The following is a 27,200-nucleotide window of genomic DNA, read 5'->3' on the forward strand; positions in this document are numbered from 1 at the left end:
GTTTTCTTCCTTTCTCTCTTGTCACTGGAGCGTTCTTTACAGTCCACTTTTAAGTGTTTTTGAAAATGGTATTTAATGAAGATATGTCAATATTTTTACTGTCACTAATTACCTGTTATTTTTACACAGCAGGGTGCTCCTGCTTTCAAAATGACATCTGTAGACTAGGACGTCTCTTTATTGCCTTTTTCCCCACCCAAATCTTTATGTTATGAATTTGGCACTTACATTACTATTGACTTATATGTGTGCACTGTCATAGTTTCCAGAATGGTATCTAAAGGCAATCTATGGTGGTTTCAGTGTTTTTTTAACATGTTAAATTAGCTTGATATAAATAATTTGTTTGGTCTGTTTTAAAGGTTTTAAAAACCTTGTGTTCTGTGTATAGATTGCTACTGTAAATGTGCATGGGGCCAGCCATACTTGATCATTACATATGCAAACTCGGCTTCCTGTTTAATTGTGCTTTACTGCACTTCTTCCAATACATTTTTTTTGAGTTGGGAAACTAACTAAAAGCAATGTACTCATTCTACAACTGATATCTTACAGTGTTAAAGTAGTATTAAACTCTCAAACTTTTTTTCAATAATGAATCCAGATCAAACAAATATATATTGCCCAGCAAAGTATTTCTTTACATTTTTGCCCAAACACTTACATTCATTATGTTTATGAACAGCTGACTACGACTCTCTCTGCTCAGCTTCCCTGAACCTCCTGTCCACTACAAGATCACAAGAGACAGAGCAGACTCCAGCAGCTGTCCATCAACTAGCTTGGAGGAGGAGGGGAGCAGGGTGGAGGATAGTGTCTTGCCTTGCTGTGTCTGTGTGCTTGTGGAGACACACACAACTTACTAGCACACACAAGAATGACTCCATATGACCCTGCATTGGAAAGGAGGCACCCTAAAAAAGGTTAACAGGGCCAGTGCACAGAAGAGCAGCTGATTCTGCAGGAAACTAAAACTTATAAACCTTAAGAAGCAGAATTAATTTTAAGTCATATAATCAGCATTTGAAATAGCTTAAAAAACTTTTGACTTTAATATCACTTTAAAGTAAATTTAAACCCTAACTGGGTGAAATTTAATTTTTTTTTTTTGCAACTCGGTGCTCCTGATCTTCTCATGCCTTTTACAGCCACTTCCTGTCGGCTGCACATTATTGCTGTGGACCGGCTTCCTGAAAGTGGCAACGGTGGATCACGCCTGATCAGTTTTTGTTGGCATGTCCACTTGTAGTACATCAGGGACAGGATTTGGAGACAGTTGTTACCCCTGAGCAGGAACTTCTTGAACAAAGGCCTTGTTGGCAATATCCCCAGGTATTGGTTTAATTAAAGATTCATATTTAAAATGATTGAAAGCAAATTTTACAATTACATTTTAGTTCAATCTTTATTTTTTTTACTTCTTAATGTAAGTGAGTGAAATTAGAATAATTTTAAAGCTTATATGAGATTTTAGTAAATGGGTTTAGGGATCTAGTTTAAGCAAAGAGTCTGATTCAGTGCAGTGCCTAATTCATCCTGTCTCTAGAGACTCATTTTTGAATCTTAAAACTTAATAGAACAGTAATATTGAAGACAAAGCATGTAAAAAGTCACGCAGTGTACAGCTCTTACTGCTGTGTGTGCTCAAATGCTGAGTGATATCTGCTGTATGTAGTTCACGTCAGATGTACTCTTTTTCTAGTGGGCATCAGCCAAGACAAATGCATTCAGCTCCACTGGCCTGGAATCAGAATATGGACAATTCCCACTGAATTAATTACATGGGACTACTTTATGGCAGAAGCAGGCACAAAGTTGAAATGAAATTGTAATCAAGAAGACACTGTATGAACTAGGATACTTTTCCATGATAGTTTCTTTTGGTGTTTTGTTTAAAGCTCAGCTCTTTCCCATTTACCAGTTCACTGTGTTCCTCAGGAACCCAGTGAGGATTACTGTAGTCTAAACAGCAGGTATACTCATACTGAAAAATAGGCACATTGGCATGTGTGGACTAATATTGATATCTGGAAGTAGGAGAATGTTACAGTAAAAGTCACATTAGTTTCGCTACAAATAAAGAAAAAGAAACATGTACCTGATTCTTCAATAAGCAATCCTTTATATTATCCATTCAATGGCCCTCTTTGTGATCACAGTTTCATTGCACACTTCAGCTTTCCCAGTGCTTGTAAGTAGCTACAAAGTGGTGTTCAGTGCCATAGGATCATGTCGTTGTCAGAAAGCCAAAGTGGGAATGTGAATGCCTTTTGTTCCATACAGCTCACTTTGTTGCAACTCCTTATTGATGTCATTGACTTTGTCCAAGTCATGACTTTAGCCGTGCTCTTCAGCAATGAAATAGTATACCAATATGGCACAATCTAAAGGTCTTTGTCTGATCTTAATAATCCTTTCCTATTCAAACTTGCACATTACAAATTTCAAATAAATTATGTTTTTTTTGGTTTTAGGTTAGTTAATTCCAGAACATAATTTACAATCATATTGTTATTATTTTGCTAAATATTTATAATCACTGTAACATTGTTACATTGCTATATATTGGAAACTAAGTCCACTCAAAAAAAGGATTTCAGTATTAGATGAATACAATTGAGTTCTTGATTAAAGGAGAACTATGGGGTTAAGTCTTTTCCCCATAGTTCTCCTAAGGGTAACGAAAGGACACAAACTAGCGTCCTCCCGTCACCCTAGGCTCAGTATACCACGAGCTACAGCTCACTATATACTGAGGCGCCGCAGTATACCACGAGCTGCAGCTCGCGGTATACTGAGATGCCGCAGCTGAAGCGGCGTCTCGACAATTATGTCTGGATCCGCCCAGCTGCATGAGTGACAGCTGGCTCTACCTATCTAGAGGCAGAGCCAGCTGTACCCGCCCCCTCCCCGTCCGTTCCGCCAGTTAGCGCTGGAGGATCGGAGCGGGGAGGGGGGAATCCAGTCCCTCCCCTGTCACGGCAGAGAGCCGTGACAGGATCGAGAAGTGAGCGAACGCCGGTATGTGTTCGCTCACTTCCCGATCTACTGAGCCGACCTGTGACAGTGTCATTGTCACAGGTCGGCTAGAACTATGAGGTGAGTGAAAAGCACTCACCTCATGGTTCTCCTTTTAAGTATTCCTAAACAAAACCTTTTCTGTAGCTTCCAGTAGTGCTCTACATAAAAATGATTTACAATTGCACGTCAGTTTCTATAGCTGGGGATGCGGCTACTTATGTGATCTTCTAAAGCAGACCATCAAAACAAATTCTTATTTGTGCCTATTTTACTTTAAAACGATTGGGAGGCATTTGGTAGCATGCTACGTCACTGCTGCCACAACCCTCTTCCCAACCAGAAATGTGGCTGAGGAGTGGCCATTAAATTTGTAATTCTTCTAGATAAGAAGCATAGGGTCCATACAAATAGTATTTTTTCCACTGAGATCTTAAATCACACTACGATTTTTACATTAATTTAGCTTAAACTAGATAATGTGTTCTTAAAATGTAAATATTTTGGATGAACTTTGTCTTTAAGACACTAGGGGGTTGATTTACTAACGGCAAATAGGCTTTTTTACTTTGCAGGGGAATTTTCCCTTTGCTGGGTGAATGAGGGGAGGTTCTGTTGACTTTCTTCTTCCAATCGTGTTAGTAAAAATATTGTTTTTCCTATTTTCTTTGCACATGATTGGGTATTTAATAATATACCTAAAGCAATGGAATATCTCAGTGCTTTATATTTTATTGGGTTTTTGTACCTAGGTACACTTAGGGTGGATTTAGGTATTTAGGAAAAGTAGTCTGTTTCTTTGGGTTTGGATTAGGGTTGCATTTGGCACTTCAACTGTATCGTCGAGCTATCAATATGCCTGTGAACAACAAAACCATAAACATATACAACCACATTTATCACATTGTTAAGGAGTGTTTTCAGGTATATCTGTGTTTTGGAGTATTTTTACTGAAGTCATCTTTTTCCCATGTTAACAGTTACTACTAATATTACTAACAGAAGAATTACAGTGAAACCAGCACATTTAACATACTTCCACATTCCTCCGTTCCCAGGCTCCACTAATCTTTTTTAAATAACACGCATGCTTTTCCCCTTCTTTTCCATGGGAGGGAATGCAACACAATGGTGACTTTTCATGCGTCTTCATAGAGGATCTCATGTTTGAGATACCTGTGGAAATATCTGATCTAACAAAAGACTATTTCATAGGACTCCATGTCCATCATTAGGTTTTTTTCCATACAGATCTATCGATAGAGGCCTCAGGTCTGACTGCACTTATTTTCTACAGTCAGAATAATATTTGTAAGATAATAAGAATAATACAAGTATGTATTAACTCTAGAATGTCCCTTAGTCAGAATGCATTTTTTCTTACAAAAGTCATGGCTTTGAAAGACATACTGTAAACCTGGATTTATATTGTTTATAAAATAATTCAAGCTTTGAAACTGTATTCAAAACCTGCCTTCTACAGTATATAGCACACGAGTCATACAAGATTAAACCATAGAAAATAATCCTGTGATTTTATACTTTAGTATTAATAGGGAACTCAGCATATGTGAAAGAATTGGTGCTGTGCAATGCTGAGCTCTGTATCAGCTAGTAACATTCTTATACCAGACATGCAGTTGGTTGCCCTGTGATTCAGCACATTTGTTCTTTTTGGATTATTTAAAGTATAATTCCACCCTTTTTTAAATTAGGACAGCCAATTAATCGACCTTGTAATTAGTCCTTCCAACTCGTTCCCGTAGGGTTGCATAGGCGTTTGTAGCATCCCTGTGCCCGAAGGACATTTCTCAAGTTTTCCCAAGGAGCCCATGTGTAACATATTTTTGAAAAGAAGCTTTAAAAAAATACTCTTTCACATTTCTAAAGCAAAACATTGTGCTTTACAAATGTGCTTCCAGATTAGCTTACATAAACTGTAAAGCAACCAAAGCCACATTTATTCTAATACATGGGATACAAATAGTACTGGGAGAAGGAAGAAACTTGTCACATGACTTTGGAAGGGCAGCAGGGCTCTTCTGTTCTGGAGCATGCTCTGCAGTGTGATGCTTTAAAATGTATGAATGTAACATAAGAATACAGTCTCAGACTTATCTCTGCAAAATCCTGTGAAGAGTCGTATCTGCTCCCTGTTATGAACAGGGACCTTAGAATGTTGTGTCTGTGTTAACATCCCATTGTCAACTGTAGATAATGCTAGACTGTTGTAGATAGACAAGTATAAAACTAAACTCCAGTAAGCTGAATAAAATCACCTTGCAGTGTGTGTGTGTGTCCCTAAATCCAACAAGCACAACGCACTCCTTACAGCATTCAGGCTTAATCATAAAAGGGTGCTATGGTAAAATGTCAGATGGCCCTGCCACGACATACTGTAAGTCAAAGTCCAAGATATCACCAGTACACAGGGTTCAGATCAGGAAAGAGGACATTTTATTCTAGCCTACAAAAAGTGACATATTAAGGCCACTAGGGACCTCTTCCTCAGGCTGCAATGACTGTGTCTAATCCTTAACCCCCAGTCAAAATGAGCAATTAAGCACCTGCTAATTGGGGGTTCCCATCAGAAGGAGAATTTTTTTATCTGACTGGAGTTTAGTTTTACATTTCGTATTGGGTATAGTGGATACTTGAATGAATAATGCCACAACGTAGGGAATAAATATAATCTACTTAGATTAGTTAGATTTTGCCAAATCCAAATTTGTCAGGATACTAGAAAGTGGAATTACAATATAAAAGCAACTAGTAACAGGTGAGTTTATGCAAACTGCTAAATGTTAAAATGAGTCAAGTTGTGCAGTTTTAAAGTGACACTAAACTCAGGAGTTAAATCTTAAAAATGCATTCAAGTATCTTAACTATTAACACAAATGTACCTTATTTGTGTATCACTCAGCTGTAGATCCTCAAATCATCTCTGAATTGGTGCAGACACTGTCCTTCCTTCTGGGGGGGGTGGCTAATTTCGTTCCCTATGGTCCCTGTGTTATAAAGTAGTCACCGCTCAAAGCTCACTCCTGTGATGGACTATAATCTCATGTTTAGTTTATTCATTTGTATTGAGGTTGTAGTCCATCACATGAGCGTGGTTGGAGGGGTAGTTACTTTACAACACACATAGGGAATAAAAGTAGCCACCCTCCAGAAGGAAGGACAGTGTCAACATGAATTCAGAGATGATTTGAGGATCTACAGCTAAATAATGCAAAATAAGCTACATTTTTGTTAATAGATAGGTACTTGAATGCATTTTTAAGATTTAACTCCAGAGTTTAATGTAATTTTAAGCTGGTCATACACTGGTAAATTTTCACATGAACTTTCATACAAAATATCTTGTCCGAACATTCGATAATGCCATCAGAAACTGACGAATGTCGTTCGAAATTTTATATAATATAAACATTTTGGAATGAAAACCACATTCACTCTCAAGTTCATTTGTTTGAGAAAGTTGTTTTGATCCCATTAATTATTAAAAAATTGAACGAACATTGCAGTTTTTTCAAAAGAATTTCTACTGGTGTATGGCCAGCTTTACTTTCAGTTTGTTATGTTATTTACCTTTATGTACTCAGTCTGAATTTGGCACTTCAAGTTGTGTCAGGGAAGATGACCTGAAGTCTGTTATCTATTGCTATATCAACTGTGGATACAGCAGTTGATAGGGGAGCAGATGTTAAATGAGCTCTTACCCCTGATATAAGCTTAAGTGTCAGACATAAACAGTGTAATTAAAGATAAATAACGGAACACATATGAACATTTCATGAATATGACTGCACTGTCATCCTGATTTTAGTTTAAATATTCTGATTTTTACATCAGCGTAATCATGACTGGCTCTTTAGCCGTAATGAGTGGTGCTATTCACATACTATGAAGGAATCTGAATGTATAACTAGCACAGTACAATACAGTACAATAGGCCTTTCATACAACACGCTGAACCCTATCTGTAACATTGATGTTAAGTTACCACAATCTTATGAAATAATCAGATCTAAATCATGATTTAAGCAATTTAATGTATGTATATATTATTATTATTATTAAGCATTGAAGAGATTGCATTATGTTTTAATGTAACCAGTGCTATAAAAAATAAAGGGTTTAACTGAAAGAATGACTTGTCATGGAGAAAGTGTTATACATCTTGATTCCTCTACCAGAGACATAGATTCCTGAAGCTTACAGAACTAAATACCTAACCTTACTGATGTAATGCAAGATTTGGACCCCCTTTTCTACTTTTCTAGATGGGACCCCAGAAATATTAATCTGTAGCTTTAAAATAAAGTATATATGTTGATGGAATTATTGACATAATTCCTGCGCCATGAGACAATTATTAAATAAATAGGTTCGGTATTAGGAGTACAAAGTAGCTGCCAACAGAAGATATGTGAAAGCCAAAACTTAGGCTGGCCTTATCTCGAGATGAGTGTATGTGACTAAGGCACAGCTAAGTGGCTTTTGCTGCAATATACTGTATTCAAAGGTCATATCCATAATGATTGGGTAAATGGAAGTATATGTAATATGTAAATAACATTCACCACTATGACCTAAATCTGCCAACCTAACTGTTTAAAGCACTATTCTATGCAATTTGGCTGTTTCAAAAATGTCTCCCTGATTGTGACAACTGTCAAAAATTTCCCATAGACTTTATAGGCGTGAACAAAAGAGGAGCCTAAGCCAGTTGACTTAGTGAAACATGAGTGACATATTACACTCACATGGTCCTTTTACCTTTCATTACTGAGTACAGTGGTCCTTTAGACTGAAATTGTTCCACTACTGTATATGAAGAACTAAATTGTGGAAGGCACACTAAGTAAGAAATAATGTTGTAGACACTTTCTCAGCAAGATTTCACATTTCTCTCTTTAATAAGTTGTATTATCTTTTTGGCTAACCTGAAAATAGTGCTGTATAAATATGCATTTCCAAGTATTTACATTTTTTAAAACTTCTACAGGTACGTAGAACAGATTTAGAAGAATACAATGCCTCCAGGAGCTATTGGGACACACTGAGGCGTAGCACAAGCCAAGCTCTCTTTTCGGACCTTGCTGAGGTATAACAAAACCTCTCTGGTCCAATAAAAAACATTTGTAATGCGTATATCTCATTACCTTTTCCCTATCATAAATCATCAGTGTTATTTCCAATCTTAAGTTACCTATATCCATTTTTAGCATGCTATTGTCTTGTGTCTTTTCTTTTGGTTGTTTGTCAAATACTTTCTTTCTTTCTTCCGTTCTCTCTTTTATTTATTGTGAAATACTTTAATACTTGACAGTACAGAAGAGTAACGTCTATACCGGTGGGTGTGTATATACGTGGTGTGTATGATTTCATGGATTTTGGTAATGTACCTTTTTGGAAATTGAGTGAATGTATGCTTCGTTTAGTAGTTTTTCCATGCTCCAAAGGTTCTGTGCTTGAGTTGCAACATTGTTGATAAATGTGAAATTTAGGGTCATCAATTCTAAAGGTCAGTTAGAAAGTTGCATTTCTAAAATATTGCAAGCTTATTGTGCTTAAAGTATAACTAAAGGCAAACCTTTTTTATGTTAGAGTGGATACACCTGTCATGTTCTTATGGCTGTCTGTGTCTTTGTTAGTTTCTGTTTGTCCTGCTGACCATTGTCACTGAGAGTGAAAGTGAAAGATCCCAAATTTTGAGTGGTCACCAGAACAGACAAAGGACAGATCTGCCAATGAGCATACTAGTTCTGGTGCCAACCAGGGATTCCTTTCACTTTGGAGGGATTTCCTCTTAATTCCTGCTGTGGTTATTGGAGAGAAAGTGAAGGAAAATCTTCACAATGGGACAAAATGGCAAAAATACTGACAGGGTTTATATCTCTTCTTTACCCTATCCAAAATGAAAGAAAAAAAGGTTTGGCTTTAGTTCTACCTAAAACTGCTATTAACTTGCCCTCAGCATTAATAATTTATTACATTGCTCATGAGAATAGCTTTCTAGCCTTAGCAAAAGACTTAACCAATAAAATATTGTAACACATTTGCAATAAATTAGCAAATTAGTCTTTCATGTACACTTTCCCACCAATGTCCACTGTAGATGACTTGTGGCATGGAGTAACTGCTGATTTTATATCTAAAGGGCATGGATGAGCTTTCCAGTTCAATGATACATACCACACTTCTTGTGCATTTGTTTGGGAAGAAAGGGAAAATTGAGCTCAACTTTGATGATTTTTACAGGTATGTTAATATATATATTTATTTATTTATTCTTTCATTTATCTGCATGGTAGCGAAACCACTCAAGGACAGTGGCTTGTCTCTCGTTTTGAAGCCATGTGGACACGAGCAATCTTGATGCATCCCACCACTGGCAAAATTCCCAACAGACATCCAAAAATGAAACCAACATTACGACATTTTCCATTACGTCTGTATTGTAGATTAATAATTGCAATGGCTGCTATCACCCTATCAGACTTGTCCCTCTTCACTATCTTCCATTCAGAAAATGTCTTGTATTTTTTTAAAGAATACAAGACATTCTGTGATTGGAGGAGAGGAGGGGGTGGGGATGTGGCACCGTTACTCCTCTAGCAATCAAAGAATGTCTTGTGTTCTTTGGAAAATACAAAATATTTTCTGAATAGAAGATGGGGAAGAGGGGCAGTTGATGGGACCAGAAGGCTGTATTGCTCGAGTCACATCTCTCCCTCTCTTCAGTGCCCAGGAGCTGGGCGTTGTTTGCAGGGGACGGGGTGCTGCAAGGTAAGATTTTTATACTTTGCAGCCCTCCACATATAACAGCCAGCTTTTGAATGATATTAAAGAAAAGCCATGTCATATGAAGTTTTCTTTTACAACACTAAAAGCCATATTTATATGGTGAATCTTCTTTTTGCATGTGTTGTAAAACAGTTATTGATGTAACACCACTGCATCTTTGTTGAAAGTTACACTTAATACCTAATAAATATTCCCCCAATGTTATTTTTTAGTCACATTCTAGTCATATGTTTACCAAGCTTGTTATTTGTTACAGCAATATGCTTTATGTTTTTGTTTCAATTCCATTAGAAACTCAATTAAATTACAGGTCCCTGTTGAATATTTTCATCTTAATGAGCTACGAGTTCTGCACAGGGATACATTAATAAGGCCTTATTCAATACACAAGTGTTACATATTTCATTACTTGTTTAAAATATGTGCTATTTCTGCAGCAGATGATGTGTTATATTTTTTTGTAGTTTCTGTCCGATGAAAACATATTCTATCAATAAAAAAATGTTTATCTCATTCCTTTTCTTAGATTCATGGATAACCTTCAGACCGAGGTACTTGAGATCGAGTTCCTGTCTTATTCTAAAGGCATGAACACAATCAGTGAAGAAGACTTTGCCCACATTCTCTTACGCTACACAAATGTGGAAAACACATCTAGTTACTTGGAGAGTGTTCGTGTACGGATCCCAGAAGAAAAGGTGATTTATTTCAACATGTCTACAAAACATATAAATTATTTTTTATTTTCTTGCCTGCCAGTGTATTTGCATATCGCATAAGGCTCTTTTACTGTCAGGCTTCACATGTGAAATAAAAGTAGACTTTAGCCAATTCCATGTTAGTAGCTGCAGATCATAGCCACGCCTATGTCTTGGGTAATATTGTGAACAGTTACCATAATTGTATGTGTTTAAAATTAAGGTGGTACCATATGGAGTTATATATTTCTATATTACTGACTCTTTTGTCTAGTCCCGCAAAAGTATAATACCAGCTGTCACTTTTAACCCTTCTTTATAGATCAATGGCCTGCACAGAAAAATATAAACCATTACATAGAATTTTTGTTTTCTGTGCAGGCATATGCCTTTTGCTTACATAGTTGTCAATGTAACTAATAGATATTTCACCCCGAGCCACTTTTCGTTTAGGTTTACTGGCCTTTGAGTGCTGTTTACTGATACCATAGCTTCTGTATCTTAAGCTACTTTTTTTTATTACCCTATTAATATAAATGGCACATTTGCTAAATATTGATATGTACAATGTTAAAGCTAAACTCCAGGCAAACATCTCACTACATAGATTATATAAATTGTATATATCAGAAAAGTAATATAGTAGTTATAGTTGGTGCCTGAGGAGGACAGCTCCTGGTTCTTTTAGTTCAGCCCCTGGTTTCTTATATGTCTTGGATACTCCAGCGATAACCCTGACATAATCTCTGTTCCTGTCCACATGGGAGTTTTGGGTGCTACTGCTTACCTTTGAATATATCAGCTCCACTTCTTGCATTCTTTGCAGTATAAAGTTATTAGAAACTCGCAAGTAGAGAGGGGGCACAATTGCCAAAGAAACTCAAGGACAGATATGTCATCAATAGGTTCCCCTGAAAAATACATTGCCATGTGGTTTAAAGGAGAACTATGGGGTCAGTGTTTTTCCCCATAGTTCTCCTTAGGGTAACGGGAGGACACAAACTAGCATCCTCCCGTTACCCTAAGCTCAGTATACCGCGAGCTACAGCTCGCGGTATACTGAGACGCCGGAGCGGATCCCGACGTAGATGACGAGATCCGCCCAGCTGCGTGAGTGACAGCTGGCTCTGCCTATCTAGAGGCAGAGCCAGCTGTACCCGCCCCCTCCCCCGTCCATTCCGCCAGTCAGCGCTGGCAGATCGGAGCGGGGAGAGGGGAATCCAGCCCCTCCCCCTGTCACGGCAGAGAGCCGTGACAGGATCGAGAGGTGAGCGAAACTGATATGAACAATAGTATGAACCTGGTATGAACAACACGCTCACCTCCCGATCTACTGAGCCGACCTGTGACAGTCTCATTGTCACAGGTCGGCTAGAACTATGAGGTGAGTGGAAATCACTCATCTTATAGTTCTCCTTTAACTTCTCCAGCATCTACCAAAAACTGAAACTGACCCTTTAAACGATTATATGTATCTAAATTAGATGTATAGGAACAAAGGAAGCATCTTTTTTATTTTCAGAGGTGAAGAGATAGAATTTCACTTTGTACTTCTAAGTGACAGATTTGGTCTCCTTTATGTTTGGAGACTTGTAGGTTTTATTGATGAGATTGCTCTGCTGCCAAGAGGAGAATTTCAAAGTGTTCCAAATAACTGATGGATTTCTTAGAACCTTGTGTGTCTAACTGGTTCATTTCTTGTGTAACAAATGCATTGTATGGCTGGTACCTATGCAATAGAAATACCTATTGGCAAAAAAAATGCCTCAGCGCTAACCAATAGGGCTGATGTTACAAGTAGTCCCTGAGGCGTGGGATGTTTGGCATGTATTCTTCTGTTTGTATTTGTGGTAGGATCAGGTTAATCTGTATTAAGGAAAACTTGCAAACAGTTTTGTCTTTGCCTGTAATGGCTACACTTTGGCAGTGTTGACAGTGCTGCTTGTGGACTAGAAAACCTTAAAGTGTACTTAGAGCAAGACCTATTGTTACCAAGACTTTCATCTCACTGCTTGGTCAAAAGCTGAATGGCCTTTAATTGAGCGGTGTGTCAATGGTTTCTCATCGCTTCTCACCATATAAAAACAAGTATTGTTGTATAATTTAAGAAAGTATGTGGAACATACTATTTATTGGCTTTCCCCTACATTTAACACCTCTTTGTTTTATTTCTCTGTTGTAATGTAAGCACAAGGGTCGTGTTTGAAATGTTAATGACTGAAGACTGAAAGTTGGCTGTTTGTATTGGGGATATGTCTGGTAACCTGTGTTTAGGTCTAAGGCAATTTAGTTGAAGCCAGCCTGTCACTGCATAGTTATATACATTTTGCATTTTGCTGCACCAATATGACAGCAGGCACTTATATGTGTCTGCAGTATTTTTTTAAAAGTTGTCTTCTCACTCCACAGGAACTGCTTAAAAGTAAAACTAGGAGCGAATCCTGGTTTGGCAAGTTCAAGGGAGATGCCATACTCCTCCCCCCCCCTTCCTTAGATATGCCTTATTGTACTCTGTAACCTGCCCAAAAAGTGTAGAAGAGGTGTCTTGACAGAGATGCATTGTGTAAACAGTGATATGCGCAATCTACAGAAGAAGCAGAGCATTATGGGGAGGATTAATAGAAATGTAACAGGGCATTGAAGTTTACTGTTAAACTTGCAGCGGGCAAGGACACAGTTGTGCAGTAGACTACAGGTGTGGGCAGGCATCTTACCTTATAGAAAAGGCTTAGCTGTAACATAGTCACTAAAGCATATTACATACATATTCCACAAAAGTATTCGGGAACTATACCTAACGGCTGGTTCTCAGAGATATGAGGTCACTTCCATCCTCCTGATCAAAGGTGGGTCTCGTCCCACACCATACCTGACTAGACATGATCAAGGCAGATTCACCAAACCTGTCAAATTTAGGTGTCTCCTACAGATGAAATTCACAACTATTGAGTGACAGAGAATCTCCCTTCTTTGCCTCCACTGGTGCAGAGCTTTTAGATTTGCTGCACACAACAAAGGGACCTGAGTAGACGTGAACAACTTCAGTTCTATGGGATTGTATATGACTAGAGGTGAGCAAATTGAAATATTCTAAGAATCAAGCAGCTCAGGGATTGGATGTGTCTGAAACATTCCAGCCAGCCATTTCTATGAATTACAGTTCTCAGGTTGAATATTATAAAAAGCATCTCTCGCCAAAATGCTCATACACAAGTATATATAACAAGTAACTAGTCCACAGACGTTATTAATAACAACAGAATATAACACAAAAAAAGCTCAAATCAAAGTAAAGACCATTGCATCTAAATCAGAGTAGAGGGATTAGCTGGAAATATGAGGTGATAGCGGTCTGTGTTACTTATGCATGTAAAATTGCATGAGAAAATATAGCGATAGGTACAGTGATCCAGGCATTGGTAATGGTATCAGCACTGAAAGAGGTCGGAGATTGAAGGAAGCCATAGATCAGGCATTGGCTCTCTGTCTCTTACATTTGTGATGTTCACAGTCTCATGCAGAAAGTAAAGCCTTTTGTGCCATGTGCCAACACATACCGTAGCAGAGACATTTTTAAAATAAGGTGGATGTGTCAAAGCCGATATATATTTCAGCTTTCTGAATGTATTATCATTATATGCTTTGGATTTTCCGGAACTCTGACAGGGCTCTGCTGGGGCAAGGTGACACAGCAAACATACTTTGAGACACACTATGGTCTGTTCTCTTTTCTCTTAGCACTTTCTATTTTCTGTGGTCAGTGCAGGTTGACATAAAAAAAAAACTGAAAATAACAGTAGAAATGTATTTACATTGGTGATTTAGTAGATCACTACTTTATTTCCCTTCCATCCGTGCTTTCCCATCTCACACCTCTAGAAACGGCAGTGACAGGTAAGTAGATGGAAGCATCCCGTAGTTCTGGAAGTGATAGCTCCTGAACTAGGAAGGAGGCTTCAGCACTTCCCTTCATTTACTGTTCAGTGCAGTTGGAGAACATTCTACTGAACCACCATGTACACTGTAAAATGTACACTCCTGTCCAGCTATAGAAACAAGCCATGCTTTCTAGGCAAATCACAGTTGCCAACATTAGAAAATAGTTTAAGGAGATACTTTGATACCAGTGATGGGTTTCTAAAATGGTTGCTTAAAGGTTTCACAGTGGGTTGCAATGCACTGTAATCACATTATAACTACACCTCTCTAGTTCGATCCTGATTTTGTGGGATCTTGTGTCAGCTTTAATGCCTAGTGATTTGCTGGGCATAGCATGTCCTTAGTCAAGTCTGGCTCAGCTATAGAGTCAGAATGTCAACAAGGTGTTTGCTTACATGTTATCCCAGCATGTCTTTCATGTAAGTAAACACTATTTTCAAGCTGCCTTTATAGTTCTTTTTTCTTTCTCCCTGGTTCGTAAATGAGGAAAATACCTGTTTAGTTAAAGATCCATCCCATCTATATAATTATAATTCTTTCACAAGTAACCCTGCCTACTGGATAGAGGAATAACAGTTATTGTTTTTCTTTTAGTCTGAAAGAGATCACAGTGAATGCATGGAATGGTTTATTTAAAACGCGTTAGTTTACATATCTGCATATACAGTATATAGGAAATGCTGGAACAAGGCACCTTTTAGGCACTCCCTAAAGTAGTTCCATCCAATTGATCTATGGGATGTTCCCACTTCTCCTGCTGCATCATTCTGCATAATGTATAGTGAATTAAACATTCCAAGGGGAGATTGGAACTTGCTTGTATTGGCCATGGCAGGTATTCAGGTCTGGAAATTTGCTTAGAGATATTACTTACAGTGGACCCAGGGGACAATGGAAACTGAGTTTAACTCTTCCATATCCTCCACAATATACTGTAAAGTACTAAAACTGTTTTATAAGGCAGTGCAAAGTACAGTGGTGATATGCAAAGTGTAATTAACCCACACCAACTGATTGGATTTTAGTTTTCTAGAGTGATAAATGACAAATATATTTGATTGGTTGCTATTGGCTTTTTTAATTTGCCATATAATAAAATAAACAGTCAATTGCGCCTACTACATGCTCCCTGTTGTACACAGTACCGGATGTTTTTTTTCATCCAGTGTTAATCAGAAGGGTAATGCTAGCATGATGCAAGTGAAACATGTATTGCTGGTAACATGCATAAAGAAACAAATGTTAATATAAAAAAAGCAAAAAGTACACCTGACATCTGCTATCAAAATCACATTAGTGATGTAATGTTCAATGATGCAAAAATAAGGGAAGCAGCAGTATTGCAAAGCCCATAAGCTGCAACTTAATCTTTTGGTAGAATTTCAGTACCTGACCCCTTGGGGGCATTACAATCAGTAACTCACCCTACAGTATCTATCTTACCTTATCCCTTAAATTTAATAGGACACAAGACCAAATTAATGCTTTGTGAGTGACAGATATGTCTGCAGTGTTTCCCCCCTTCTCCCTACATAGTCCCTTAGATGGACATGCGGATTTAATGATGCACCAGTCAACACAGATGTCTGAGGAGGGTCAGGTCATGCGCCATGTCTGACTGCCCTCTAGAGACTATGGCCAGCTTTGCTGTCTCATGAACACTAGCCTGGTCTTCTGTAGAACAACTGTGAGCTTTGTCACTGTACTATAGAGGCATCTATTTGAAATTACATAACATTAGCTAATTGGAACATTTTTATTCTAATGTGATGAAGATCAGCTCCAGACAACATGTAACATTAGTCAGCTAAATACATATACTGTCCAAAATAAGTCAAGTATTCCAGTAAGTTTCCTCTAATATGAGATGCATAGAGAATGTGTAATGGTTTTGTATATATTTTCTTTCTTTACTGATTATTGTCAGGAATATTTTTTTTTTATTCAGCAAAATAAGGAATATTGCTACAATTAGTGCATCTACATTATAACTATGAATGAATACTGGCTTCTCATAAATCTAGTCTCTCTAAATTTGATAAGCTCTGGAGACCATGGGCCATGTGGTATCCAACCTATCTGAATAGACAATGACCCTTTACACCCTGTATATCGGCATCGCACTGAACATGTTTTTTTTATTTTTTTTGCTATATGCTCCCTCATCTGTACTTACCTTAACCCTTTTTATTTTCCTTACTATTATGTTAAATTTTGTACTTACAAATAATATGCACACGTTTATTTGTATACCTTCGGAAAAATCCAATAAAAATCTATTTGTTAAAAAAAAAATAAGGAATATTGAATATAAATAATTTTAATTAATAAACCTCCTCCAGATGGGGCTTTAGTTTTCTTATTACATGTCTTCCAGAAACTGTTTAGAAGTTTTTTGTTTAATGAGCTCCATAGCTGAGGCTGTAGTTTAAAGACATGACACATTGAATTTCTAATTCCAATGACTTATCCATTTTTACAGGACTCATTCCAATAGAGCCAGTGTTTTGATACAGGCTGGTTCTGCTGTGCTGTCTCTTTAGTTAACCCGTAGTGCTCTGGAAATCCCTTGCCATGTAAGAAATGTTTGTCATGCAAAGATTATATCCATATAGTAAAACAAACAGATGTAAAACTATAAAACACCAGTTTAAAAATGTAAATCCGATGTGAAAGAGAGATCTTGCTGCTGGAATCTCCAAGAGATATAAGAAAGGAATGACTTAGCCCAGCAGACCATCTACAATCATCGCTTTTGGGTGGAATGACCCTGTAAATCATAAGCGAGCTGATGAAGCCAGCAGTGCTAGATGACTGGAGCCTGGAAGCATTGCATTGCTGGCTGCAACACAGGGAGATCAGAAAGTTCAGTTTTGTACAGGAAATATCAGGTTGCATATTACAACCTTCTAAATGACTTTTATTCATCGCCTGCTGATACTTTCATCTACTTATCTAGATAAAATCATTGAGGAACTAACCTTGGCTTTCTGCTCTGCTTCTCAGGGAATCACGTTTGATGACTTTAGATCCTTCTTCCAGTTTCTAAACAATCTAGAAGATTTTGCCATTGCAATGCAAATGTACAACTTTGCAAGTCGATCGATCGGCCAAGGTGAGCGACAGTGACATTACCTATAAGAAAAAAATCACGATGTGTGCCTGTTCTGTTTCTGCTTAGGTCAGCTGCTTGTAATGTAATCTGTTGCTGTCTGTCAGACAAACAAAAAAGTGCAAAGTTGCAAATAAGGGAAACAGGTCAAAAAGTAAAAAGAACGGTGTCAGAAATTGGAAAGTAAAATATTCATACATATGATGAACTCAGTTTTCCTATCAAATGTACAAATAGAACATGTTGTATAGGTAACCTGCAGATGGGTGCATGCCTACCTATTAAGGAAAATGCTCTGGAAAGTTTTCAATGGCAGGTAACCACATAAAAGTTAATGAGCATCTTTTCTTCCCTTTGATAGGACCACTGAGCTCGCCAATACATAGCATAGCATTGTTCACAAGAATGAGAATGTTCTGCTATGACACAGCTTGTAGCAGTACCGTGAAATTAAAACGACCCTGACGCCATAGAAAAGCATTCAAACTAGAGGTGCACCGAAATGGACATTTTAAAACCGAAACGAAACCGAAATAAAAAAAATTGTCAGGCCGAAACCGATACCGAAAATTTGTTTTTTTAAATTGTTTTAAAATATTTTATTTATTTTTATGAACTTTTTAATTTTTTATATTTATTTATTTTTATTTATTCATTCATTTTTTATTAAATATGTTTATTTTTTACATTACTTTTAGGGGCTTTTGGCATATATTGGGGGTCCAAACCGACCTCTGATATTTCCCTTTTAAAATAGAAAAAGAGATTGAGAACACAAAGTCCTCTATCTCCTTTCTGTATCGCCTGTTATCAATGAACAGGAATCCTCTATGAGTGTTCCTGTTCATTGATAACTTGAGAATATATATGTTTAGTATAACCACAACTATGAATGAACAGAAGGTGATGTAGATCACTTCCCATTCATAATTGAGGATATAGTTAACATACCATGTCCTCAATTATCTACAAACACTCAGTGATCACTGATCGCCGAGTATGATGGGCGGCTGAGCGGTGTGGGAGGAGACGTTGGACACTCACTGCGCTCTCCTCCCGCAGCGCTCGGCCGGCTATCACAGTTTCTCTCCTCCCGGCTGGGACATAGAGCAGCGCCCAGCGAGGAGGAAAGAAATCAGGGAATGCGCCGATCTATCGACAGGAAAATGGCACTTTCGTCATTATGCCAAAAGTGCCATTTTCGACCGATATGTTTCGGCGGCCGATATATCGGTGAATCCCTAATTAAAACCCATCCATACTTGGTAAAGAAGACAGGGCATACTTATCTTTCCCTCTGCCGCTGAATTCCTCTACAAAGCTTTGAAAACTGCTGAAGTCCAGAGGGGAAACCAGTTGTGTTGATCTCCTGGGTCCCCCAAAGCTCTTACTGGTTCTCTCCTCTGAATTCCCCCATTACAGGCAAATGTTGACCCTTTGTAGTCTCACCACAACTGGGGGGCTGGAGTTTACCTATCCCTGCATTACAAATACACTAGTGATGTTGCGGTCAGAAGGTATGTTCTGTCTTCTTTTACATGTGTGTGGGATGAGGAACGTCTTAAGTGAAGAGTAATTTGTAGAAAGAGGTTTTTATTTGTAATAGGTGGAAAGAAAAAAGCCAACACGTCTCTGGGGATTACGTCTCCCCTTTTTCTGGGCTTTTAGTGAAAACATCAGGTGATGTTGTGGAACCAATCTGAAGGCTGTTTCAGGTCTGTTGGCTGTAACAAAATGTTACAGCCAACAGTTGCATCAGTGTGGGAAACCTATAGATGTACAGGTGAAACTCGAATAATTAGAATATCGTGCAAAGTTTATTTATTTCACTAATGCAACTTAAAAGGTGAAACTAATATATGAGATAGACTCATTACATGCAAAGCAAGATAATTCAAGCTGTGATTTGTCATAATTGTGATGATTATGGCTTACAGCTCATGAAAACCCCAAGAACCCCAAATCCACAACCTCAAAAAAGTAGATTATTACATGCAATCAATAAAACAAGGATTGTACATAGAACAATATCGGACCTCTGAAAAGTACAAGCATGCATATGTACTCAGTACTTGGTTTGGGCCCCTTTTGCAGCACTTACTGCAATTACTTTTGCACGATATTCTAATTATTCGAGTTTCACAAATACACACATTTCGTTTATGCTTTAGAGATATCAATGAGCCAGAAAAACACTTTTTCTAAGACTTACTTGTGACAAACATATTGTAGTGGCTCACACAGACCCAGCAGAGGATGCTGTGGTATTAATGGCTACTCATACACTTGTCACTAAACATGGCTTCTGCTGATGCTTGCTGTCCTTACTAAAGGAACCCTGTGCTTAGAGAAACTTGAAGGCTGCCATTGCTATCTTTTACTTCTGAAAATGTTGGTTGCCTGGCTGACATTTGGATTGAATGTCGAACCGACCTGGAACAAGCATGGAGAACAGGAGTCCTGGATTCAGTTTTACTTGCACACTTGTTCTAGGTCAGCAGCTCTTTTCCTCTCTGCAGGTTTCTTTGGAGACTGAACTCTGCAAACAGCTGAATATACAAAAAGATACATATATGGGGGTTGTTTTACCTAGGATTTGTACTTCTATCCACGTGGATCTTAGATTTACACAGCTATGCCAGGGCAGGAAACCTGATTTTACTCTGCTGTAGTTACGAAACACTTACAAGTCTTGTCCCTCCCTCAGCCTGTGACTGGACAGTGAAAGGAGAAGCAGCAGACAGATGAGTTCATCTCTGTCACTCTGTTCTCCCCTCCTATCACTATGCTTTATGTTGTCACATGAACACGGCAGCACAACTGAGTGGCACTTTGTGCTGTTTCTCCATTGCCCACACTGAGCACTGCTGTACAAGCAATTGCAATTAGCTATTACAAAGTCAAACTACTTAAATTGCTTGCATTAAAAAAAAAAAACATTTGCAGTAATGATGTTTTAATAATGCAAAGCTGGCTTAGTTTGATTTGTGTCTTTTATATCTCTTAGGAGTCTAGCTTTTAGGAGCAAAGGGCATAGGGGTTCTGTACTTTTTAGGTAAAACAGTTAAAAACATTTAAACAGAGCGCTCTGCAAGATGCATATGTAGTCAGGAAGGGTTAAGTAGCAGACCCGACACCCCTTCCTTCTAAAGTAGAAGAGCTGTGTATGGTATGCTTAGATAGTAAACATTTCTACCTCTACCCTCAGCATGCCGTTGTTTGTTTCATGTGTCATATTTCTTCTCCATGACCAATTAGAATTTAAGAACGCTTAGTGACAAACCAAGATGGGAGATTTTCCTCTTTTAATGATTGGCTTTAGTCTTTTGATGTGTGCTTTCTCCACAGATGAGTTCAAGCGTGCCGTATATGTAGCTACAGGCCTGAAGCTGTCTCCTCACTTGGTGAACACTGTGTTCAAGATCTTTGATGTTGACAGAGATGATCAATTAAGCTATAAAGAATTTATTGGCATTATGAAAGACCGTCTGCACCGAGGGTTCAGGGTGAGGAATTACTTTGTAACATTTAGGTCTTTCTCGGTGGTCACTACTTCTGCATTGTAGTGCAGAGTCATCACCATTGGGGATGAGCAGTGGAGCAAAAGCAGCAACAACGTTGAACTAATTAGAGGGACAGATTTTTAGGCAGCCGAAATCAACTTGTGCATCAACTGTGCTGTATATATTTGCCTTTGCAGAGTCTTCTTGTTTATTTTTAATGGCTTTGCTGTGTGTTGCAGAATATTAATGTAACCTCAGCTTAAAGCGACACTAAACTCAGGAGTTACATCTCAAAAGTGCATTCAGGTAACTTAACTATTAACAGCAACGGGAGGAATTGATTAAAACTGGAGTAGACAAAATCTGGAGCAGCTGTGCATGGCAACCAATCAGCTTCTCTCTTCAGTTTGTTCAATTAAGCTTTGAAAATGAAAGGTGGATGCTGATCGGTTGCCATGCACAGCTGCTCCAGATTTTGTTTGCTCCAGTTTTGATAAATTCCACTCTATATATCTTATTTGTGTATCACTCAGCTGTAGATCCTCAAATCATCTCTTAATTGGTGCTGACACTGTCCTTCCTTCTGGAGGGTGGCTACTTTTGTAGCACATGATCCCTGTGTATGTTGTAAAGTAGCCACCGCTCCAAACTCACTACCATGATGGACTACAAGCTCAAATTTAGTTTACTAATTTGTAGTGAGATTGTAGTCCATCACAGGAGTGATCTTGGAGCGGTGACTACTTTACAACATACACAGGGATCATGGGGTACAAAAGTAGCCCCCCTCCAGAAGGAAGGACTTTGTCAGCACCAATTCAGAGATGATTGGAGGATCTACAGTTGAGTGATACAGAAATAAGATACATTTGTGTTAATAGCTGAGGTACTTGAATGTATTTTTAAGTTTAGTGTCACTTCAATAATTGAAGGAAAATAGCTGTCATTGAAAAGCAGACCAATGCAACTTCTAATAATCCTTTTTACAAAGATAACATGATTTCTATTGATACACAAGTTTTAACTTGTAACAAATTTGCTTAAGGCGAAAAAAAAAGAAAGTCAGCCTGTAAAAGTACTAATAATACTTAATGCTGCTGCCAGGGGATTCATTCTTTGCTCTCTTTCAGTTTTTTCCACCACTGGAATCTGCAGCATCGAACACTTCTGGGTGTGTCGGGTGCCTGCGCCTCCCCGTCGTGCGCTATGGTTCCACCTGTCAGTCGTATATGGTCCCCTTCAGAGATGCAGTGGATGGAAACACAGTACGCACTGGGGAGACACAGGCATCTGACACATCCGGAAGTGATGGGACTCACCAGTGCTAGAACTCTTACAAGCTCTTTTTCATTCTTTTTTTTAGTGACAGTGTCTTTTTAAATGAGATAAGCCTTACATTTAGGTGAATAATAATTCTGCTGTTAACAAGGCATGGGATGGTTTTTAAAATGTTGCAAAAGGGACAATGTTATTCTACATTGAACGTATACTCTCCCAGAGTGCTGTCAGTGGGCCCTGAAAGTTTTTGTTGCTGTTACTTTCTGTTCTTTGTTTTACAGGCAGACATGAAGCATTTTTTTATATTTGAAGTTCTTTTTTAGCTTCCAAATTAGCAACCAAATGATAGAAATTGTGTTTAAAAGCTGATTTAAACTAGCACAGTGCCTGTGAAACAAATATTCAATGAATTCCCATACTTTTTAAATCAGTATATCTGGTCACTGGAAAACAGGAAACTGCAGGAGGCAGATTGCTTTGCTTTTTTGGCCCATTATGTTATGCAGGGTAAAGTACATAGACTCATGTGTATCAGCTCCTTTATCTGATAAAGTTTACAATAAATATCATTCATACACACTGTAGGGAAGCCTGTTTGGGAAGGAGCCAATTAATATACCAGTATAAATTTAAAGGAGAACTATGAGGTCAGGGCTTTTCCCCATAGTTCTCCTAAGGGTAACGGGAGGACACAAACTAGCGTCCTCCCGTCACCCAAAGCTCAGTATACCGCGAGCTACAGCTTGCGGTATACTGAGACGTCGCAGACGGAGCGGATCCCGACAATTCTGTCTGGATCCACCCAGCTGCGTGAGTGACAGCTGGCTCTGCCTATCTAGCGGCAGAGCCAGCTGTACCCTCCCCCGTCCGGGAGGGGGGGGTGCCTGCAGGGAGCCGTGAGTGACAGTCACGGCTCTCTGCACGGATATATCGAGAAGTGAGCGATCGACGGTATGTGTTCGCTCACTTCCCGATCTATTGAGCCGACCTGTGACAGTTTAATTGTCACAGGTCAGCTCAGATTATGAGGCTGAGTGAAAATCACTTGCCTCATAATTCTCCTTTAAAGCTACATAAAAAGGGTGCAGACCACTTAACCACCATGCTGGCCACAGTAGAGCCTACCTCCATAGGATGGGGATGGAGAAGATCTTATTATCAGAACATGGAAAGCATTAAAGATTTGTCCGGTAAGACAAAACGTGCCATGCTTCGAATCTATAAACAAAATTACATTTTAAATTCAAATTCCACTATTGTTGACAAGACAACAGTTTTGATAAATTCCACTCTATATATCTTATTTGTGTATCACTCAGCTGTAGATCCTCAAATCATCTCTTAATTGGTGCTGACACTGTCCTTCCTTCTGGAGGGTGGCTACTTTTGTAGCACATGATCCCTGTGTATGTTGTAAAGTAGCCACCGCTCCAAACTCACTACCATGATGGACTACAAGCTCAAATTTAGTTTACTAATTTGTAGTGAGATTGTAGTCCATCACAGGAGTGATCTTGGAGCGGTGACTACTTTACAACATACACAGGGATCATGGGGTACAAAAGTAGCCCCCCTCCAGAAGGAAGGACTTTGTCAGCACCAATTCAGAGATGATTGGAGGATCTACAGTTGAGTGATACAGAAATAAGATACATTTGTGTTAATAGCTGAGGTACTTGAATGTATTTTTAAGTTTAGTGTCACTTCAATAATTGAAGGAAAATAGCTGTCATTGAAAAGCAGACCAATGCAACTTCTAATAATCCTTTTTACAAAGATAACATGATTTCTATTGATACACAAGTTTTAACTTGTAACAAATTTGCTTAAGGCGAAAAAAAAAGAAAGTCAGCCTGTAAAAGTACTAATAATACTTAATGCTGCTGCCAGGGGATTCATTCTTTGCTCTCTTTCAGTTTTTTCCACCACTGGAATCTGCAGCATCGAACACTTCTGGGTGTGTCGGGTGCCTGCGCCTCCCCGTCGTGCGCTATGGTTCCACCTGTCAGTCGTATATGGTCCCCTTCAGAGATGCAGTGGATGGAAACACAGTACGCACTGGGGAGACACAGGCATCTGACACATCCGGAAGTGATGGGACTCACCAGTGCTAGAACTCTTACAAGCTCTTTTTCATTCTTTTTTTTAGTGACAGTGTCTTTTTAAATGAGATAAGCCTTACATTTAGGTGAATAATAATTCTGCTGTTAACAAGGCATGGGATGGTTTTTAAAATGTTGCAAAAGGGACAATGTTATTCTACATTGAACGTATACTCTCCCAGAGTGCTGTCAGTGGGCCCTGAAAGTTTTTGTTGCTGTTACTTTCTGTTCTTTGTTTTACAGGCAGACATGAAGCATTTTTTTATATTTGAAGTTCTTTTTTAGCTTCCAAATTAGCAACCAAATGATAGAAATTGTGTTTAAAAGCTGATTTAAACTAGCACAGTGCCTGTGAAACAAATATTCAATGAATTCCCATACTTTTTAAATCAGTATATCTGGTCACTGGAAAACAGGAAACTGCAGGAGGCAGATTGCTTTGCTTTTTTGGCCCATTATGTTATGCAGGGTAAAGTACATAGACTCATGTGTATCAGCTCCTTTATCTGATAAAGTTTACAATAAATATCATTCATACACACTGTAGGGAAGCCTGTTTGGGAAGGAGCCAATTAATATACCAGTATAAATTTAAAGGAGAACTATGAGGTCAGGGCTTTTCCCCATAGTTCTCCTAAGGGTAACGGGAGGACACAAACTAGCGTCCTCCCGTCACCCAAAGCTCAGTATACCGCGAGCTACAGCTTGCGGTATACTGAGACGTCGCAGACGGAGCGGATCCCGACAATTCTGTCTGGATCCACCCAGCTGCGTGAGTGACAGCTGGCTCTGCCTATCTAGCGGCAGAGCCAGCTGTACCCTCCCCCGTCCGGGAGGGGGGGGTGCCTGCAGGGAGCCGTGAGTGACAGTCACGGCTCTCTGCACGGATATATCGAGAAGTGAGCGATCGACGGTATGTGTTCGCTCACTTCCCGATCTATTGAGCCGACCTGTGACAGTTTAATTGTCACAGGTCAGCTCAGATTATGAGGCTGAGTGAAAATCACTTGCCTCATAATTCTCCTTTAAAGCTACATAAAAAGGGTGCAGACCACTTAACCACCATGCTGGCCACAGTAGAGCCTACCTCCATAGGATGGGGATGGAGAAGATCTTATTATCAGAACATGGAAAGCATTAAAGATTTGTCCGGTAAGACAAAACGTGCCATGCTTCGAATCTATAAACAAAATTACATTTTAAATTCAAATTCCACTATTGTTGACAAGACAATGTAACCCACTTCATCTATATGCATTCCAGGGATTTCAGCAAGTTTCATTGCAGACTTTCAACTGCTTCTCTGTTGTAGATACAGGAACATTCTGTTGCAGTTACCTTCTCAAACAGAATGAATTGATAGTGCTAAGGGAGAGGGGTAGTCCTGCTATATATAAAATCGATCGATTTATATGTTGTAATAAGAGAAAACAGTGAGCCAGTCATATAAGTATGATGACATGACACTTCTGTTTTTTTTATTAAGGAAAGTGCAAAATGGCTTTTGTAGAAATAATATACATGTCCTAAAGAGTGAGGTTTTCCTTTAAGATAGTTGGAACATCTGTATATAACCATCTGTCCTTTTCATGGGTGACTGATGAAGGGTAATTACACATTACATATCAGAATCAAAGTTGAGCAATATTTTTAGAAACAATTACATCTTAGTAAAATTTTGGAAACATTTGATATGTGCATTTGTAGTTTTTGATATGTTGTGCTGCCACCTGCTGTCCAAATATGTAGAAATGTTGTCTAAAAAAGCTAGTTTGTTGGAAAAGTACTAGACTTCGCAGAGCACTTTAGGTTTTTTGAACGGACTTACATCTGGTAATGTATTGTGCATATCAGGGCGGTTCAGATACTTAAAAGGCGATCAGCCAGTCATCAAATATGTATCTAATCTTTTGCATGAACCCCAACGCAAATTAATTAACAGATACATTCTATTGGAAATTAATATTATTGCCGCTGATTCATGAAAAATAGAGCAAAATTATAGCTGTTCACCCCTAGATTAAAATTACAGATTGCAAGATGATATCTCATTTGTTTTGTTTCGCTCCAGTTTTTTAAAACGTTTGGCGTTATAATGTGGCCTGTAACTTTTTATAGGGTTTGTCTGAAGTACCTGCATCTAGGGATCAGTATATACTTTTTTTTTGGTTAGATAATAGGTGCTTAGTTCAAATAGCCTGGCCTTTCTGTTGGATCTAGGAGGTTCAGAGCCATGAAAACCCTTCTACTGTCAAGATCAGATGGCTCTATTTGGTGCACTTCAGTGGCTCTTCCCAGACAAGGATCTCTCTGGTTCAGAGTCCTCCTTAGCCCACCTTTGAGTCATCATGAGTGAATTAATTGGTACTTGTTGTGCAGTCAAAATTGTTTTGAAGGGTTAGTGGTCCATTAAAAAGCACCTGTATGCACAGCAGGCACCTGTAGCTCATGAACTGGCTCTCTTGTCAAATGTCCCAGGAAGTGGGCATGTAGCACACCTCCACTTCATTGACAGCATAGTCTTTAAAGGTTTGTTACTGTGAGCACTCTGATCCAAATTGAAGTGAAAGCCCCAAATACTATCACGCCCATCCCAATCTCCATGAACTGAGATGCGGGTAGCAAAAAACCTAGTCATTTGTCCTAGTCATTTGTCCAACTACTTGAGTCCTATTGCTGTGTGTGTGTACAATTCTTGGCACAGTTCTAATGTGTATATATATATATATATAGTATA

At 38.7% G+C, this 27,200-nt stretch overlaps 1 protein-coding gene across 1 annotated transcript in view; it reads left to right on the top strand.

Annotated features, from left to right (window-relative positions):
- Window positions 1–27,200, top strand: part of MICU3 (mitochondrial calcium uptake family member 3) — a 131,869-nt gene that overhangs the window by 96,918 nt on the left and 7,751 nt on the right. Inside the window, exons 9-13 of the mRNA XM_018565115.1 lie at window positions 8,030–8,128; window positions 9,185–9,285; window positions 10,358–10,529; window positions 17,475–17,583; window positions 20,929–21,086. Coding sequence (XP_018420617.1) covers window positions 8,030–8,128; window positions 9,185–9,285; window positions 10,358–10,529; window positions 17,475–17,583; window positions 20,929–21,086 — 639 coding nt within the window. The remainder of the gene's footprint in view (window positions 1–8,029; window positions 8,129–9,184; window positions 9,286–10,357; window positions 10,530–17,474; window positions 17,584–20,928; window positions 21,087–27,200) is intronic.

This window comes from Nanorana parkeri, unplaced genomic scaffold, assembly GCF_000935625.1.
Source record: "Nanorana parkeri isolate BGI_ZX_2015 unplaced genomic scaffold, ASM93562v1 scaffold814, whole genome shotgun sequence".
NCBI lineage: Eukaryota > Metazoa > Chordata > Amphibia > Anura > Dicroglossidae > Nanorana > Nanorana parkeri.